The sequence below is a fragment of the Mastigoproctus giganteus genome, chromosome 7 (assembly GCF_048544385.1).
Source record: "Mastigoproctus giganteus isolate SK-2022 chromosome 7, ASM4854438v1, whole genome shotgun sequence".
NCBI lineage: Eukaryota > Metazoa > Arthropoda > Arachnida > Uropygi > Thelyphonidae > Mastigoproctus > Mastigoproctus giganteus.
The window spans coordinates 77,565,321-77,586,532 of record NC_143581.1 but is presented as its reverse complement, the minus strand read 5'-3'; the positions used below and the strand labels follow the sequence as shown (position 1 = coordinate 77,586,532).

Here is a 21,212-nt window from a genome sequence, read left to right as displayed (position 1 = left end):
AAACCTATTTTAATGGTTTATTTTGATGCTGGATTGCTCTCTTATAATAATTATCAATTCTGTTCATTCTTCTGCTCTGAGATATACTGTTAATGGTTACCTGTTGTTGTTATTATTATTATTATTATCATTAGCCATATGGTACAAGGAAGCCTAAGGCTTATTCTGTACCAGCCAAAAAAAAAAAAAAAAAAAAAAATTTTTCCGAATTACCCAGAGAGAGAGAGAGAGAGAGAGAGAGAGAGAGAGAGAGAGAGAGAGAGAGAGAGAGAGAGAGAGAGAGAGCGAGAGAGAGAGAGAGAGAAAGAGAGAGAGAGAGAGAGAGAGAGAAAGAGAGAGAGAGAGAGAGAAGTAGAAGGGAATCACCAAGAAAGAGAAGAATGATGATATCCAGCTCAGGACCCTGGGTGTGCCAAGCCCATACTCACCAGATGTGAGCCCTTGTTGTATATGTTGTTATCAATAACATTAATCTCTGTAAATAACAGGAGGAAATTGCACCTCACTTATTAAAATTTCTTTGTTAAATTTTGAATATTTCTCAAGAGCAACCTATTTAACACTTGCACAAGGCAGGGAGGGGATGTGAAGTGCACAAGTGAAAAACATATCTCACTTGAGAATCGCCTGTGTTTTAAAACAATCGTCTTCAAAGTGACATTGCTCTGCAGCTTTACTGCATGCTCGCCATTTAAATGAAACCATTCACAATGTGAATGGTTTAATTTAAAGCAAGGCATGTTAAAACATTGCCACACTGCTGTCTCTCACCAATGTGAAAGTACCTTCAGATTCCTCCTTTTCTTTGAAAAACTTTTGTATATTTAGCAATTATTATTATCGGTATCAATTTTTGGGAGTCACCATTTTTAAAAAAATGAAGGCTTCAGGTAATTTGGGTGCATCTTCACTTTTACTCTTTCCTGAAACGGACAATGAAAGTGAAAGTAATAGCACAGGCAGCGTTATAATAAACATGACTATTACAGATGGGAAGTTTTTTTAAATAAGTGTATACCACAGTTTTAATATTATAAATGTTTTATGAATACCATAGTTGACTTATGTGTCACATGTGAGCCTAATTCAGTTGAATTAAGCTTACATTTGACACACAGGGCATCTGCTGAAACAATTCGTCTAATTTCACATGCCATTCGAAAAAGCAAGGGGATCTGCAGCTTTGGCATGCCTGATTTCATAGTATACATAGTTTTGATAGAATTGCTGATTTTTGCATGACAACCATTTTATATATGGACTGCACCATAAAAAAAAATTAAGGGCAACAATAACTGATAATAATAGTAACTTTTTTGAAGGCTTCCAAGGTATGTGTATTAAAAGTAAATGTGTGGAACCTTCCAATGAAAATGAACTATGTTTTGGACAATCTGGCTCAGAGTCAGATTGTGAACGGAATGAGGAAAGCTGGGAATCCTGCTGTGAGGCTATTGATATACTTCTGTTGCCAGTTCTGGCTGCAGAAATGATTTCCCTCGTTAAAGACAACAGAGTGAGTCATCTGGATCAACAGCCTTCTTTTTTTTTTGTACAGTTTTCAATAAAAAAATGTTCCATAATTCATGTTTATGCAATCATTTTTAACCGAAAACAACCTTTTTCACTATCAGTGTTCAATAGATTAGCGGCAAAATCAAATTTCAATTTTTCATGAGTTATAATAACTCATTTGATATTTATCCACAGCAGAGAATTATTAATTAATCATTAAACCAACACAACTAACAATTACGAACTAATTTTTAGTCAGGAATGATTAACAGTAATATGTAGTTATGAATAATGATTAACAGCAATTTGTAGTCATGAATAATGATTATTGGCCAATATGTAATCATGAATAATGACTAAACGAATGAACGTATAGTCATTATTCATGACTACATTAGTTATGACTAATCTGTACTCATACTAGCAAAGGTTAGCATGAGTACTCATGCTAACCTTTTAGTTGTGATTAATCTGAATTATTGATCATTATAATTGTTATTCATTAGAATAAATTTTGCCCAAAGCTGGTACGGTATCATGAAAGCAGTGATTATCAAAAAAAATTGGATACGCTACATGCCAGACAGGTGCAAGGTGGTAATTAAAGCTTGCAATGGATTAACAAAATATTAATATCTGTTACAGACTGTTATAGCACATGATGTAGAATTTTTCTCAGGGTGATCTGTGCTTGTTAACAGGTAAGATTGTTTCTACAGGGTTGGGATACACTTAAATAGAAAGGGTGCAAGAATATTTGCTGATGCTGTTGAGGCAGTGTTAGGTGGAATGAGAAGCAGCCTGGAAAGCAAGGTACTGGGGATTTCAAGGACTGCTGGGAGTCATCATGGAACAATTAAATACATGGGTTGTGTTAGGGTAACTAAGAGTAAGAACAGGTGCATGTATACTTGCATATACACCAATGCTAGGAGTATAGCAAATAAATTAGATGAATTCTAGGTGCTGATGAAGACATCAAAGGCTGATGTTGTTGGGATATCAGAGACATGGTGTCACACAGAGATAAGTAATGCAGGATTGGAATTTGAGGAGAACAATGTGTACAGAAAGGATAGAAGGGGAGGATGGGTGATGCTATTAGTTAAGAAACATGTAAAATCTAAGGAAGTGCATCCATTTGACACAGAAGGACAGTTCAGTGTTGAGTCAGTTTGGTATGACATAAGCATTGGGAAAACCAAGTTGAGAGTAGGAGTGTGTTATAGGCCTAATGACTCTGATGAGTACAACAAACAACTGTACAGAGAAATAGAGTGGACCATTACATCGGATTGTCTTATAATGGAGGATATTAACTTCCCAGATATAGACTGGAACTTGTGGGTTGGTCACTTACACACTGGCAAGGCTTTTATGGATTTATTGGATGATTGTTTTCTACAGCAGCATGTTCGAGTGGCAACCAGATGGAGTAATACTCCCGATCTGATTATCAGCAGTGATTCTTCATGAATTAAGAATGTACAGAAAAAGAAACCACTAGGAGGCAGTGATCACAATGTACTGATGTGGGATTTACTTAAAGATGTTACTACAATCAGGGATAAGGGGAAGGGTTTTTGCTTTCGTAAAGGTGACTACAGCAGTCTCAGAGATTTTTTAAATTCTAAACAGAGAGACCAACTGATGATGTTACCAACAGCAAATTCTAAATGGGAGACATTCAAGGAATTAATCTTGGAAGCTACTAGGCTTTTCATACAAATGAAGAAATACTCTTCAAGGTTTAGGCCTAAATGGATGTCAGATGAACTAATGAGACTCGTGGCAAAGAAGAAAAATATATGGGATGCACATAAATTCTTAGGAGTGGCATATGCCTATAGTAGATAAAAGATAGTCTGTAATCAAGTCACAAACGTTATTAGGTAAGCAAAGGCAGATATGAGATTTTTTTGGCAAAGGATGCAAAGAAAAACAGTAAAAACCTCTTTACTTATGTAAACTCTTGAAGGAAGTGGATGAATCAGACAGTTCCACTTGATATCGACGGTTTGATTGTTGATGAACCTGCTGAGGTTCCTCACAAACTGAATGAGTATTTTGCATCTACATCCACACTTAAGGCAGTCTTTAGGGAAGTGGAGGCCAGAAGCTTATCAAACTCTGGCAGGAAGCTAAATGATTTTGTAATAACTGTGAGCAAAGTGGATGAGAAATTGTTGAAGCAAAACAAGAAATGTACATGGAGTGCTTTTCTTATGTGCTTTCGCTTAGATATTGAAAAGTTCCTCCACGAAGAATGGTCCAGTATTCCTCTTAAGACAATTCAAAATTTATTTTAATCTATTCTACATAGAATACAAGCTTTTCTAAAAGAAAGGGTGGCCCAATACCATATTATTACATACTTATTACTCATATCACAGGTATTTCCATCATTTTGTCCACCCTATATACAGACAATTCTAAAACTGATATAAAAGTTGGTGTAGCATCAATCTTTCCAAATCATATGGCAACTTTCAATCTAATGTAGCATATACACTGTATGAGAAATGCAGTACAAATAACCAGAGATCAGGTTCATCTTCAATCAGCGTCATACATTGTAATATGTGCAGATTCGCAAATTGCATTTTGCACCTTATGAACAGAATTTAAATCTTCACCCCTCTGCTAAGAAATGTACAGACTGTCATTAACAGATTCTAGAGAAAACACCGAGATGTTAGAATATGTCAAAAGGAGGTTAGGCAAGCAAAAGGCAGATTATGAGAGATATTTGGCAAAGGATGCAAAGAAAAACAGCAAAAACTTGTTTACTTATGTAAACTCTAGAAGGAAGGGGATTAATCAGATTGGTCCACTTGATATTGACGGTTCAATTATTGATCAACCTGCTGAGGTAGCTAACAAATTGAATGAGTATTTTTCATCTACATTCACACATGAGGAAGTCTGTAGGAAAGTGGAGGCCAGAAACTTATCAAACTACAGCAGGGAGCTAAATGATTTTGTAATAACTGAGAACAATGTGGAGGAGAAACCGTTGGAATTGAACATAACAGAGGCATCTGGGGTGGATGGGATCTATCCAGTTATATTAAAAGAAGCAGCAAAGGAAGTAAGCAAACCCTTAGCCATAATTATGAAAGCTTCCTTGGACTCAGGGTAGGTTTACATGGATGGAGATGTGCAAATATGTCCCTAATTCACAAAGGGGTATAAAAGGGTGACATGAATAATTATAGATGCGTTAATTTAATTTCTGTTCTAGGGAAAATAATGGAGTTACTGGTTAAAGAAGCAATGCAGGATCATCTAGACAAGACTGCAGTTTTAGTTCAAACACAGCACTGGTTTGTTAAGGGGAGTCTTGTCTGCCAAATTTGATTGGATACTATGATGTGGTGACAAAGGAAATGGATGCAAAAAATAATTTTGATATCATATACTTGGATTTTAGGAAGTTTTGATACTGTTGAACATGGAAGCTACTGTGCAAATTGGAGCAATATTGCATTAAGGGCAAGCTGCTACAATTGATAAATGGATGGTTGAGTGGACGAATACAGAGAGTAGTAATCAATCGACACTGCTCTTCATGGACTAATGTTATTAGAGGAGCCCCCAGAGTTTGATGTTGGGTCCATTGTCGTTTTCTGTATTTTTCAATGATATTAATGAAGGTATATCATGGTTAATGTCTAACTTTGCAAATGATATGATGGTTGGCAGAGTATGATGGTTATCATTACTGCCATTACTGTTAATGGCAGTAATGATAGCACACTATTGCAACAGGATGTGGAAAAGTTGAGCAGATGGGCTGAGAGGTGGCAACTGAAGTATGACATTGACAAATGTAAAGTACAGGTAACTCTCATATAACACGGTGGTTAGGTTTCTTTAAAATCTCGTGTAGTGTAAAAACCGTGTTGTATGGGACTAAGAACCAGTACAAAAATGGGGTTATGTTCCAAAAGCTAATAAAAATACATCTTTTTTTATAACTATGGGAAACTTAATTTTTATTAAAAATAGTAATAACTGAACAAATGTCTTACAAACTGTGATACATATAAGTAAGATAATGTAAGTTCATTTAATTTTCTTCCTCTTCATTTCTGCTAAGCACAATCAAACGAGAACATTTTCTCTGTTGCAAAATATCTTCACCTTCTGAACTTTCTTCTGCAGCATCCAGATATCGTGTATCTTCTGCTCTCTTAAAAAATCAATAATCTGGGTTCGTTTGCTTTTGCTTTTAAATTTCATGGTATGGAGATAAGCATTTTTTCAGTTTGAATCTTTTTGAACTTTGTGCTCCTTTCAATCAAAGTATCTGCCTTCAAAATATAAGATTCTAATTGCTCGGCTAAATTTATGCCTTATCGAATGCCTTTTAGTGTAAAATTTCGAATTTCAGAATTTTCATCTGTGCTATCATTCTCTGAATTGACTTGGTTTACCTCCGATGCCATTTACACCAAATCCACTTCACCGGCCTCTTTTTCTACCAGTAATTCTTGAAAGTCTTCAGTAGTCATATAATTAAAACCTTCCCCTCCGACCGACTTAGCAAATTCTACTATCATACCTATTCTGTTTTCTGCCGTTTCAACCATATTTCCTAACTGAATTGAATTTGGCTATTCATTTTACAACACATATTTAATGTTGACGGTGTTACTTCTTTGAGCAATAAAGCTATGATACTGATACAGTCCACAATTGAAAAATGTTTCCATGCTTCCATCACTTCAATAGATTCGGAATCAATTTTTTTCTAAAATCCATTGTAACCAATTTCTGATGTAATGAGTTTTAAAGGTAGATATAATGCCTTGATCTAATGGCTGAATTAAAGAAGTTGTATTAGGTGGTAGGAACATTATTTCAATGTTAGGATGACTTAAATATTTTGAATGGCCTGGTGGTTTATCCAATAGTAATAAAACTTTGAAATCTAGTTTTATCTATAAATTCAACAAGCACAAGTTCAATAGCACAGAATCTAACATGGGGATTTCCCAATATATATATATATATATATATATATATATATATATATATATATATATATAATGAGTAGCAAGTAAACAGTGGGGTTTTACAAAAAAAAAAAAAAAAAAAAAGGAAAAGAAAAGAATGGAAACATTGAAAAATTACATCCAACATAATAGCACAGTTTTTTCTGCACAAAAGTTCAAAAATACCATGTTATGAAAGGTTTGCAGCAATTCTTTGTATTAGAGCGAAACCACGTTATATAAGTACTGTATTATGCGAGGATTTCCACAATTTATCAATTGTGCTAGAGCGAAACAGTGTTTGTAGAAGTACCATGTTATACGAAGGTTGCCTGTACTGCATATAGCTAGCAGTAACCCCAGAGTAACGTACTAACTGAGTGGCACTACACTCAGGGTAGTGGAGAATGAAAAGGACCTGGGGATAATCTTGCAGTCAGAAATGAGGTTTTCTGAGAAGTGCAGCCAGGGTGCAAGAGTAGCTATGGTGCCTTGTCAATGATATACAGGAATTTTCTAGCAGGGATAAGGTAGTGGTCAAGCCATACCTTGAGTACTGCATACAGATCGGGAGGCTTCATTTTAGGAAGGATGTAGAGCTGCTGGAATGAGTTCAGAGAAGGGCAGCAAGATTGACAAGTGGAACAAAGGGTTGCTATTACCAAGAAAGGCTTAAGTTCTGCAAATTGCAGCATCTGGAGACTAGGCACCTGCAAGATGTCTAATTGAGGTGTATAAGGCCTTGAACGGTTTGAGCAAGCTCAATGTTGATGGGTTTCTTCCTGTTGCCCAAATTAATCACCTGAGGGGGGGACATAAATTCAAATTGAGGAAAGACAACTGTAGAATAGATGTGCAGAAATTTGCCTTTAGGCAGCAGGTGGTTTATTGCTGGAACAAACTTCCATCTGTTGTAGTGGTCAACAACTTAAATAAGGTCAAGGTAGAATTTAGATAAACATTGAGTGAATGAATGGGGAAAATGTTTTTTTTTTTTTTTTTTGGCTGATGCTATATAAGCTTGCTGTCTTGCATCATATACCTCTACTAATGCTAAAATGGTTTCACAACTATATTTGTTTGCTGCTACTATGGTTGTTTTTTCCATATTATTACATAATATTAATTTCAAACATTGCCACAGTGAAATAGCATTCATATGGCCTAGAGTATTTTTGTGAATATTTTGATTTATTTTCTTATAAATAAAATGCATAGTCATTTTGTATCAATGTACTGTGTTGTTAAAATTAAAGTATCCCTATGTATAGGGCTCTGGAGAGGGTTCTAAGGCTCACAACAAGTACAATAAAGAATGCGCTTGCCATTTATTGGAAAAAAAAATTAGTTACAAAATTTGTCACTGTATGATGCTTAACTATCTTAGTTACGATTATGCAAATAACATACATTATTTGCATAATCATAAGTTATTGCCACAGTGCCATTACTCAGCTCTACTGTACTGTATAAAAGCAAACCAATCTCTTCAAAATCATACAGGAGATGTTTGCCTGCACTACAGCAGCAATGCCAACAACGTTGCAGGAAAAGGCGCTATTAGTGAAGTTGTACTATCAGAACAGCAACAATGCAGCTGCGGACCATGCAGTGAAATATAAAATTTATGTATATGCTCTGTCAGGCAATATACATACATTTTATGTTTGTATATTGTTTAAATTGTTTAGAAGTTTAAATGACAAAATTTTGTGCCTGCAAAACAAAGACATTTAAAACAATACAGCCATCATACCATCAAAAGTCACACATACAGGACAGGCTTGATACTGCATCGTGACCATCCCAATGAAAATCTCTCTGCCTATATGATGGAGACAGTCTTCAATATCTGCAGTTGTTCCCTGGTCTTCATGTATTTTTAGAAGTAAAGAATCTGTACTCAAATGACGATTAATAATGGGTTTGCTTCTACCATCCAGAGACTGATGATCCCATGATCTGAAAGAGAAAATTTTTCATATTAAAAACAAATTTCAGATCAAAAATCTGGGTTATAATATGTTAAAAAAGGATAATGTAGTAAAAAGCATGCAAATCAGTTCTGCCATAATCAAAAATTTACTCTTCAACAGAGAGAAAGTTTATCAATTTATGACAGTAAATGCATCTTTCAATTTAATAATAAACTTAAAAATGGCTCCAATTTTAATCAAGAGACTTACCAATTTACATGTAAGTGCTAAATGAAATTTCAGGTTAAACTCAAAGATTCCAGGTCATGAGAATCTTTCTCAACTAAGGATAATCCGTTGAACACGAACTAACTATTTCATATAATACATTTTTAGAAATATAAATTTTAGACAGTACACTAAAAAGTATAAAGTTTCACATATTTCAATCTATCCCTTGAGACCTTCAACCACTGTAACAAAATGAACTCCTCTTGCTGGGACTACTCACATGAGGGGCATAAATTCAAATTGAGGAAGGGTGGTTACAGATCTGTGTAAGTTTGCCGTCATCCAGCAAGTGGTTGTTGTGGAGGTGTATAGTTTTAATAAATTCAAGAAGGAATGTTACAAATTCTTGGAGGGCATGGATGGGCAAGGTGTGTAGGGTTTTTCAGTTGATGCTTTATAAGCTTGCTTTCTTGCATCATTTCTCACTACTAATACTAATATTAGCATTGTGCAGGCAGATATGAAGTTCTCTGAGCAGTGCAGACGGGCTGCAAGAGTAGCTCATGGAGTATTGTCAATGATATATAGGAATTTTTCTAGCAGGGATAAGGAGGTGATTATTCCCTTGTATAAGGCAATGGTCAGGCCACACCTAGAGTACTGTATACAGGCCTGGAGGCCTCATTTCAAGAAGGATGTAGAGCTGCTGGAACGAGTACAGAGAAGGGCAACAAGATTAGTGAATGGAACAAAGGGGTGCTCTTACGAAGGCTTAAGATTTGCAAATTACAGTGTCTGGAGACTAGGCACCAGCGAGGTGATCTGATAGAGGTGTATAAAGCATTGAATGGTTTGAGCATGCTCAATGCTGATGGGATTCTTCCTCTCGCTCAGAATAATTACCTGAGAGGGCATAAATTCAAATTGAGGAAAGACAGATGTAGGATAGACGTGCGGAAATTTGCCTTTAGCCAGCGAGTGGTTGGTTGGTGGAACAGACTTCCATCCCTTGTCGTGGAAGTTGATAGCCTAAATAAGTTTAAGGCTCAGCTGGACAGGTATTTTGAACGAACAGAGGGGCGAAGTGGGAGTGGTTTTTTTTTTTTTTTTTTGGCTGATGCTGCATAAGCTTGCTTTCTTGCATCAAATGCCTCTACTAATGCTAATGCTAATGCTAATTAGCAAAAAAAAAAAGAAAAAAAAAAGTATTCTCATTTCACCCATCCACTCGCTCCAAATGTTTGTCAATTTCCGCTTTGGATCTATTTAAGCTATGAACTTCTACAACGGCAGAAGGAAGTTTGTTCCAGCAATCAGCCGCCTGCCATCTAAAGGCAAAATTCTGCACATTTATCCTACAATTGTCTTTCCTAAATTTGAATTTATGCTCACTCAGGCAATTATTCTGAGTAAGAGAAAATTCCCATCAGCACTGAGCATGCTCAAACCATTCAATGCCTTATACATCTCAATCAGATCACCTCGCAAGTGCCTAGTCTCCCGATGCAGAACCTTGCAGCACTTAAGCCTCTCTTGGTAAGATCATCCTTTTGCTCCTCTTACCAATCTTGTTGGCCTTCTCTGTACTCATTCCAGCAGCTCTACATCCTTCTTAAAATGAGGCCTCCAGACCTGTATACAGTACAGGTGTGGCCTGACCATTGCCTCATACAAAGTGAAAATCACCTACTTATCCCTGCTACAAAAATTCCTGTATATCATTGACAAGACAACATGAGCTACTCTTGCAGACTGTCTGCACTGCTCACAAAACTTGTTATCTACCTGCACAATTACCACTAGGTCCTTTTCACTCTCCACCATTGTCAGTGTAGTACCACACAGTTGATATGTAACTCTGGTGTTATTGCTTCCCATATGCAGTATTTTACTTTTGTCAAGGTTAAACTTCAGTTGCAACCTCTCAGCCTATTTGCTCAACTTTTCTAGATCCTGTTGCAGCAGCGTACTGTCATTAACAACCATGCCGACCTTCATACCATTTGCAAACTTGGAAATTAAGAGTGATGTACCATCACCAATATCATTAATAAATACAGAAAACAACAATGGATCTAACACTGAATACTTGGGGACTCCACTAATAACATTAGTCCACTCAACCATCCCTTTATCCATAGCAGCAATTTGCCTTCAATGCCACACTGCTCCAATTTGTGCAGCGGTCTTCCATGTGCAACAGTATCAAAAGCCTTTCTAAGATCCAAATACATGATATCAAAATTATTCTTTGCATCCAGTTTCTTTGTGACCACATCATAGTATCCAATTAAACAAACTGGTCAGACAAAACTTATGCTTAACAAACCGATGCTATGTCCTATCTAAAGTCTTGTCTAAATGATTGTGCAGTGCTTCTTTAACCAGTGCCTCAATTAATTACCCTGGAACAGAAATTAAACTAACAGGTCTGTAATTACTTGTGTCACCCTTTGATCCTCCTTTTGTGAATTGGGATCACATTTGCACATCTCCAGTCGATGGGTACCTCCCCCGAGTCCAAGGAAGCTCTATTTATGGCTCAGAGTTTGCTTTCTTCCTTTAATATAACTGGATAGATCCCATCCTCCCCAAGTGCCTTTCTTATGTTTATCTTCAACAATTTCTCCTCTTTGCTCTCAGCTGTTACAAAATCATCTAGATGACTGCCAGAGTTTAATTCACCTCTGGCATTCCTCTTCCTGAATAACTCCTCATGTGTGAATGTAGATGCAAAATACTCATTTAGTTTGTTAGCTACTTGAGCAGGATCATCAACAGTTGAACCATCGATATCAAGTGGACCAATCTGATTCATCTCTTCCTTCTAGAGTTCACATAAGTAAAGAACACTTTTCTGTTGTTCTTTGCATCCACGGCCAAAGATTTCTCGTAATCTGCCTTTGCCTGACTAATCTCCTTTGTGACTTGGTTACAGACCAGCTTGAATCTATCATAGGCTTCCTTGTCACCTGTTAATTTATATGTATCCCATGCATTTTTCTTTTCTGCCACATGTCTCATTAGTTCATCTGACATACATTTAGGCCTAAACTTTGAATAATATTTGTTAATTGGTAGGACAAGCCTACTAGCTTCCAAGATTAATTCTTTGAATGTTTCCCATTTTCAATTTGCGGTTGATAATATTATCAGTTGGTCCCACCGTATAGAATTTAAATACTATCTAAGACCACCATAGTCACCTCTACGAAAACAAAAACCCTACCCTTTACCTCTGATGGTAGTTATCTCTTTGAGTAAATCCCACTTCCGCACACTGTGATCACTGCCATCTAGTGGTTCCTTTATCTGCAGCTTCTTAATGAACGAAGAATCACTGCTGATAATCAGATCAAGAGTATTACTCCCTCTAGTTGCTTCCTGAACATGCTGCTAGAAAACAATCATCCAATAAACCCACAAAAGCCTTGCTGATGTGTGAGTGACCAACCCACAAATTCCAGTCAGTATCTGGGAAATTAAAATCCCCCATTATAAGACACTCTGATTTACTGGTCCTTTCTATTTCTCTGTACAGTTGTTTATTATACTCATCAGAGTCATTAGGCCTATAACACACTCCTACTCTCAATTTTGCTTTCCCAGTGCTTATGTCCCACCAACCTGACTTGACACTGCACTGTCCCGCCATATCAACTGGCTGTACTTCCTTGGATTTTATGTGTTTCTTAACTAATAGAATAACCCCTCCTCCCTCCCTATCCTGTCTATCCTTCCTGTGCACATTGTACTCCCCAAATTCCATTTCTGCATTCCTTATATCTGTGTGACACCACGTCTCTGATATCCCAACAATATCTGCATTTGATGTTTTGACAAGCACCTCAAATTCATCAAATTTATTTACCAAACTCCTAGCATTGGTGTACATGCAAGTAAACATGCACCTGTTCCTATTCTTAGCTACCCTAACATTGCCCATGTATTTACTTGTTCTGCAATGACTTCCAGCAGTCTCTGAAATTCTCTGCACCTTGTATTCCAAGCTGATGCTCATTCCAATAGAAGCAGGTAAGAATCAATTGCACCTCTTCCAGTGGCTATTGTGAATCTATTAGTCCGTGTATACCCCCCGAAGCTAGCAGTTTACCGACCCACCCTAACACTGCCTCGATAGCATCAGCAAATATTCTTGCACACTTTCTATTTAAGTGTATTCTCTCCTTGTAGAAGCAGGTTCTCCTGTTAGCAACCACAGACCAGGCTGAGAAAAATTGTATCCCTTGAGCCTTGCACAATCTCTCCAGGACCAAAATGATCGACAAAGCTCTCATCATATACCCCCTGCTATCGTGTTTGGGCAGAATTGCAGACACATTCAAATTCAACCTTACCTCGGGTTTTTTTCAACATTGACCTGTACTTGTTAAGTAATCCCGTCGGTCTCCTACTATTAATATCATTATTGCTAACATGTACAAAAATATCGTCTTTTGTGACCTTAAAAGATGATATCTACGTCATCAAACTTTGCCCCTGGCAGACATACCCTGGTCCTTTTCGCACAATATGTTCCCCGCTTCCCTGACAATAGTCACCGACAACAACTAGTTCCTGTGGTAACTAGTTGTTGAACTAGTCATATATATAACCAATAATATACATTGAACTAATAACATATATTGAACTCGTAAGATGAGCTCGTAAACGGGAAATACATTGTGCAAAAAGGATAGATGGAATAGGACCAGGGTATGTCTACTAGGGGCAAATGTTGATAATGTTGTACAGCAGATAGAATCATTTAATGGCACAAAAGGTGAAACTGTTGTAAACGTTGGCAGTAATGACTTAAAAAGTACAAGATCTGTAGACTTAAAACTTACAGATCAATGTTGGAAAATAAAAGCAATGTTGCAAATTAGGGTTAAATTTGAAGGTTTCTGCAATTCTACCCAGACAAAATAGGAGGAAGTATATGATGAGAGCCTTGTCAATCAATTCGGCCCTGGAGAGATTGTGCAAGGTTCATGGGGTAAAATTTTTCTCAGTGTGGCCTGTGCTTGTTAACAGGAGAGACTGCTTCTACAGGGATTGGATACACTTAAACAGAAAGAGTGCAAGAATATTTGCTGATGCTATCGAGGCAGTGGGTCGGAAAACTACTAGCCTGGGAAGATTCACAGACTAATAGATTAAGAGTAGTTGCAGGCAGAGGTGAAAGTGATTCTTGCACTGCTTCTATAGAATTAGCAGCTCCTGAATCCAGTTGACATGGATGGACAGTGCAATGTTGAGTCAGCTTGGTGTGACATAAATACTGGGAAAGCAAAAATGACGGTAGGAGTGGTGGTGGTGTAGAGGATTAGTGGCACAAGGACAACTGAGGTCAAAATGTGCCTATTCAAATATATGGAACGGTGCTGGAGAGTGTAGAAGTGTGTTATAGGCCTAATGACTGTGATGAGCACAATGAACAACTATATAACTATGCATCAGTGATCACAGTGTACTGATGTGGGATTTACTTAAAGATGTAACTACCATCAGGGGTAAAGGGAAAGGTTTTTGCATTCATAAAGGTGATAACATCTCAGGACTGTGTAATGACTTACTGTCAGGATTTACTTAAAGATGTAACTACCATCAGGGGTAAAGGGAAAGGCATTCATAAAGGTGATAACATCTCAGGGACTGTGTAATGACGTTACCAACAGCAAATTCTAAATGGGAAGCATTTGATATGAAAAGCTACTAGGCTTTTCATACCAAATAAGAAATACTGTTCAAGGTGTAGGCTTAAAGGGATGTCAGGAGAAGAACTCGTTATTGTATACACAAGGCACAAGCCGTACACAACACCCCTCACAGCTACAAGCTTGGGGTTTACATGACAAGACAACACTACATAATAAACAAGAATAATAAAAAAAAACAGTATTATTACTACATTAATAATAACAGTATTATTAATTAATAATAACAGGATATATAACAGTATCCAATCTTTAATCAATCTTTAATTAAAGATTGGAGCACAAAAACTGACAAATTTACATATGAAAAAAAAAAAAAAAAAAAAAATATATATATATATATATATATATATATATATATATATATATATATATATATATACAGCAATACCTCACTTAGCACAGCTTCAAACAGCACGGGTTTCACTATAACACGGTTTTCAATTTAAGTTTAAGTCAAAAATTTACTGTACATATTAAAACTAATTCAATAGCTTAGACATACTCTACATATATGTTGCGTTTTTGTAGCCTAGGTATGCATATATATACTGGTTTGCAAAACTTAAGGATCAACACTATTTCAAAAAGTTATAACCACAAAATCTTTACTAAAGGTACTCTTTACTGATGAGAATAGATTCAGTCTCAGCAGCAATTCTGGATGTCAGCTAATCTGGTGAGAGGTTGGCACACAGTATCACCCTGCAAACATCACTGAAAGGGATTGATATGGCGATCAAAGTGTTCTTGTCTGGGGAGGTATTATCTTGGATGGACGTACACAACTCCAGATACTGGAAGGCTGTACTGTAACTGGTGCACACCACTGTACTGAGGTAATCCTTCCCCATGTGCGTTCCGAGTGTGCCATTGGCCCTGAGTTCGTGTTTATGGATGATCAAGCCACACCCCCATTGCATTACAGCTGTTGATATGCTTTTGAAAAGTGCGGACATTGTTCGTATGGATTGGCCTGCCCATTCCACTGATCTAAATCACATCGAACACATATGGGATGCTCTGGGGAGAAGGATAGTGGCACGTCTACACCCACCAGAAAATGGCGCTGACAGAAGAATGGACGGTGTTACCGCAAGAACTTATCAACAACATTGTTCTAAGTATGGACAGGTGGTGCAAAGCCTGCTTGTTTGTTTGTTTCGGGATCTATTGGGCACATCGGCAACTATGACCATAGTGCGCCATCAAAGCCTGCATATCTCCTACTGAGGTGGTCATATCTCTTACTGAGGATCACCTCTTCCCTTTGTTCCATCCTTGGCAGTGATGCATATGTATCATGGCAGCCAATACTTTGTTGCCATTTTTGAATAAAGTCCCCCTGTACCGTTTTTTTTCGTTGTTGTGTCAGTGTTGTTTCCTTCATCATTTCTGTACCTCACAAAGTTCCTCTTAGTATGCTTTTCCCATATCCAGGCCACTCCTATGAGAAGCTAAAGGTGAAAACCTGACTGGTCCTGAAATTTTGCACACCAGTGTATATGCTCCAGATCCAACTCTATTGTCTCACATGTGACAATAGATCTCCTCAGGCAGTCAGTGGCAACATGGAACAGTATTCAATATTCTTAATTACATCCTGATGAGATGACATGATAGCTTTTCAAATTTTTCATTTCCCAATTTATTTTTTATTCCTTTAAATACGATCGAATATACATCTGCATCTTGGCTAGAAATCTGCCAACAACATGTGTTCTGTTTGGCAGCATGTTTTGCCCCATTTGGCAAATGATTTCACTGGTTTTTAATTTGCAAATTCAGACAATTGCTGAAGACTTTGTGAAAATCGATAAAGACCTGGGATCCAAAACTTTGGACACTGACTCGCATGAAAATGACTTAGATGTTGCAACTCTCCTTGAAATTGACGAACAAACTGCATATGAAGAAGAAGAAAACAATTCTGAATTGAATAACACTGAAGTGGCACCAAAATAATTTTCAACAAAAGAATTGGAAAAATTTTTTGGGGGGTTGACTGCGAGGCGATTATGAATGGAGATTTGAATGTTGAATGTACTGTCAAGATATGACAAATTTTACAAGATGGGATTCAATGCTACAAAGACTTGTACACTGAGAAAAAGAAGAGATGACTTCACCAGACTTCATTATTGAAATACCTAAATACACAATAAAGCTTTTTTCTCTTTTCTCATCATGTTAACTTTTTCATTAATATATATTTTTTATATATCTTTTTATATATATTTTTATTTCAAATCCTTTTAATTGGCTATTAAGCAGAAATTGTTTATAGATTTATTATAATTTATTTATAGACTGTTTCTCTGGTACCCATTCAATTAAAATCCATTATAATTATACCTGAATCAGTACGGCTTCACATAACACGGAACAGTTTCGGAACCAATTATCAGTGCTATGTGGGGTATTGCTGTATATATGTATATAGAGATGTATTGCGATTTATTCAGACAGTGCTTGAGAACAGGACTATTATTATAGTCCTGTTCACAACAGCTAAAGTAGGTAGCTGTTGTGGCATTATTTGCGAGGTTGACATTCTCAGAAGAGATCTCTCAAAGAGCTTCAATAAGCTTCATGCAGAAGAAATTGGGTGGAAGTGACTTGGACTGAGAAGAAGAGGGTATTTTCAGCAGTAGTCTTACTAGATAGACATGCCACACATGAGGGAAAAAATTTTGATGAAAGATCTTGTTAAATAGCAAGAGGATAGGATCAACAATAAATATACTGAGGCATTTCAGCATAAACTAAATTCACTACACCAATTCCATTGGTGTAGTGAATGGAGAACCTAGTTACATGGTCAGTCAACTGCTAAGATTGAGTGAGTCAATGGCATCTTCTGATTGGCTTCAATGGAAGGGCTTCCCATTATTTATGGTAGCCTATAGGTGAAGTTTTATTGCTTCCCTCTTGTTTATATAAAAAAAAGCACCTTAGCTCAGCAGAAAGCAGTTATTCCGAGGTTGAGCTGGAGTGTTTTCACCTCTTGTGCATTTTCTGTTGCATGTGAAAACTTTCAGACTTTTGGATTCCACCAGCCCTTTGAATACTCTGTGATGGTTAGTTTTTTTGTTGTAGTAGAGAGAGAGAGAGAGAGAGAGAGTAGCTATCCATCTTGCCATCAAGTCAATCCCGAGTTCAAGGTTGCAATCCTCAAGGGCACCCCATGGTATTGTCTGAGCTGCATAAACACTTTCTCGATTGAGGGTATTTGGGCATTATAATTGTGTTGGTTGTGACTTTCCTTCTGTCAGAAGTGATAGGCATTTCTATTTGCACAGAGAGAATGACGGGGTTGTGATCAGATTGTACGTTACTTATAGAGTTTTGAATAGCCACACAATTTGCTGACACGAATGTGAGGTCCAATGTGCTTTCACCCCCTCATAGGTGGTGGTGTGTTAACCAGTTTAAGACCTAATGTATCTAGACACTGACTCAGTCTTCTCTTCTCTTGAGGTTCCAAAGAGTATTTGGGAGATGGAAATCCCTGCACATGACGTGTTTCAATAATGAATGGAGATGATTAAGCAATTGAGGAGTTTATCAGCTACTTGTGCACCTGGCACTGCTGGGGTATACACAGCGATAATGTTCAGGCAATTGTTGTGGCTGTTGTTGATTTTAGGTTCTAGTGTAACTAGCACTGCCTTGAAAGAGTCACTCTATACTGGCTCGATACTGAGTGGAGAACAGAGAATGTCTGATCATTGAGAAAATTTGCAACTCCTCCACCCCTGCAGTTTTCTATAGACATGCATACCATCTGATACCCTCCAGGCCAAGTAGAGGAATTGTTTCCTCATTGGGGTCAAAACCAGGTTTCTGTAAAGCAAACCATGTCTCTGAACTGGGCAGCAAGAGCTCCTCAACTTCATTAAGTTTATTCCTTGTGGCTCACACATTTTGATATTGGAGTTGGAATGAAGCTGTTCTCTTTAACATTATGAGGGTTGTATGCAGTCTGATCCGTATGAGATGCGCTGCTGGTCTTCGATCTATTGAAACCATGACATGATTGTAACTTTCGGGGATAGAAATAATGGAGATTTTGTGTAATTTTCAATCTCATCATTTTCAATCACCACTGGGAGTCCCCTTTCTATGGGTATGTTAATGGCAAAATATGGAATTACCTTCGAGTTTGCTACCGCCATTCCCATGTAAAGAAGGTCAGTTCTAAGTGGGAATAGTGATACACCCTCTATTCAGTCTGACTTGAGTAGTTACAAGTCCTGTTTGACTTCTGTTCCAGGGGAAAATAATCGAGTCACTGGTTAAAGAAGTAATGCAACATCATCTAGACAAGACTGCAGTTATAGTTCAGACACAGCATGGGTTTTGTTAAGGGGAAGTCTTGTCTGACAAATTTGATTAGATACTATGATGTGGTAGTGAAGGAAATGGATGCAAAAAATAATTTTGATATCATATACTTGAATTTTACGAAAGCTTTTGATACTGTTGCACACAGAAGACTACTGAACAAATTGGAGCAGTATGGCATTAAGGGCAACTTGCTACAATGGATAAAAGGATGGCTGAGTGGGAGAAGACAGAGAGTGGTAATCAACGGAGACTGCTCTTCATGGAGTAATGTTATTAGTGGAATCCCCAGGGTTCGGTGTTGGGCCCATTGTTGTTTTCTGTATTTATCAATGATACTGATAAAGGTATATCAGGGTAAATGTCCAAGTTTGCAGATGAAACGAGGGTTGCAGTTTGTTAATGACAGTACATCACTGCAACAGGATCTAGAAAAGTTGAGCAGATGGGCTGAGAGGTGGCAACTGAAGTTTAATATTGACAAATGTAAAGTACTGCATATGGGTAGCAGTAACCCCAGAGTAACGTACCAACTGTGTGATAGTACATTCAAGGTAGCAGATAATGAAAAGGACCTGGTGGTAATTGTGTAGTCAGATATGAAGATTTCTGAGAGTGGAGACAGGCTGCAAGAGTGGCTCATGGTGTTGTAGGGCTACATTTGTACTGGTTGATTTTATCGTGTGATGTATACCGTCCTACTTTAATTTAATTCTGTTAGGGACCCTTGACTGCTAAAAAGATTCCATGTCCTTTCGGAAAACAGAGTTGAGTGAAAACAAACACATGTTAATATCAAGGAGAACTTTAATATAATAGTATAGTTAGGTCTTAATCATATATAGCACCTTATAAGACAAAATTCTCATCAGTTAACATGCATATAAAATAGTCTCCCTGAGTAACATGAACATTTTTACATCGACACTTTGCAAGAGGGTTATTCACAATTATTAAAATTTACCTGTACATACCAAATACAATTTCAACTGCATATCCCATCTCCGGGATATGCAGTTGAAAATTGAATTTTTTCCGGAAAATTGAATTTTCGCTATATAACTCTCTAAAAGGTCATTTTTATAGTGCAAATTGTATTAGTTACCAATTCAAATCACTAAAATACACTACATTTTCATTGTTATCATATGTTCTGTTATAAGAACCAATTTTGAACACCTTTGTGACATATTTCTAAAGCACATTTCTGGAGGTCACACCCATAAAACAATAAAAACAATTTGCACTTTCCGGTTTATTGGGCTTTTCTGTTACTGCAAGCAATTATAAATGGGTAGTAAACTCGATGTTATTGCATTTGCAAAAATACCAATAGCTGGAATTGTGGTTTTTGCGTTATTATGGTAAAATGTGTTTCCCCATTACTGAAATCTTCAATCATATAAAAAACATAAATAAATTTTCAGAATATTCTCTTCATTCTTATTATTTTTTAAGCTTCATAAACTTGTTACTCTGTGCAAATCATGTTAGTTGCAATTTGTGCATTCCATTAAAAAATGCTTATGCATGCTATTGAAATTTATAAAGAAAATAGCAGATTATCTTGGAAACAAATGCCTCTTGAAGCATTTCTGAAGAACATGACTCCTTGTGCAACAAACTAATGAGTGCCGAGCCAATAATAAGCGATCAACGAGTGTGCATTTAGTCGATAATGAAGAATAAACATTCTTTAAAATTTGTAAGTGATAAATAATTTCTTTATTATTATAATTTGCTTGATTTTACAGGCTATGTTTTAATTTCTTTGGATAAATCAATCATTGTTTAAACATAAACTAATTAGCTAACCAATCTCATTGTTGAGAACGTAACCAACCCCTATTTTTAGCATTATGTCTATGGGATTTAATTCCCACTTTAAGAGCGCGAGCTAGGAACGAATTAACTCGTAACGTCGAGAACTACCTGTACACAACTCCTCCTCTACATACCACCGACACCTCTACACAACAAAAAAGGCAAAAGACACCTCAAATTTGTGCCCTTCTTCTTATATATCTCTATATCGTTCCCTTTTTTCTCCTCCCCTTATTTTTCTCTAATCCTTTTTCAAGAAAAACGGTCTTGACCTACTCTGGGTCAAACTTCTTTTTTTTCTGGGAATTTCTCCTTGCCTTTACACACCTTCTTAAACGATTAATTACCCGTTTCCGTTTTATTCAAATTGTTGGCATATTTAATTAAATGAATGCTGAATATAGCTAAACTATATTATCCAAAAAAAATTTATTTAATTTTTTTTCATTACTAAGTAAGCCAGAGCTTACAGTGTCTTGTCAGTGATATACAGGAATTTTCCTAACACAGATAAGAGGTGATTGTCCCCTAGTATAAGGCAATGAACAGTCCACAACTTGAATACTGCATACAGGTCTGCAGGCCTCATTTAGGGATGTAGAACTGCTGGAATGAGTATAGAGAAGGGCAACGAGATTGGTGAGTGGAACAAAGAGTTG

At 36.9% G+C, this 21,212-nt stretch overlaps 1 protein-coding gene across 1 annotated transcript in view; it reads right to left on the bottom strand.

The window, feature by feature from the left end:
- l(2)k05819 (transmembrane protein 94-like protein l(2)k05819) overlaps positions 1 to 21,212 on the bottom strand; it is an 809,128-nt gene that overhangs the window by 295,685 nt on the left and 492,231 nt on the right. The window contains exon 17 of the mRNA XM_090377739.1: positions 8,291 to 8,477. Coding sequence (XP_090233865.1) covers positions 8,291 to 8,477 — 187 coding nt within the window. The remainder of the gene's footprint in view (positions 1 to 8,290; positions 8,478 to 21,212) is intronic.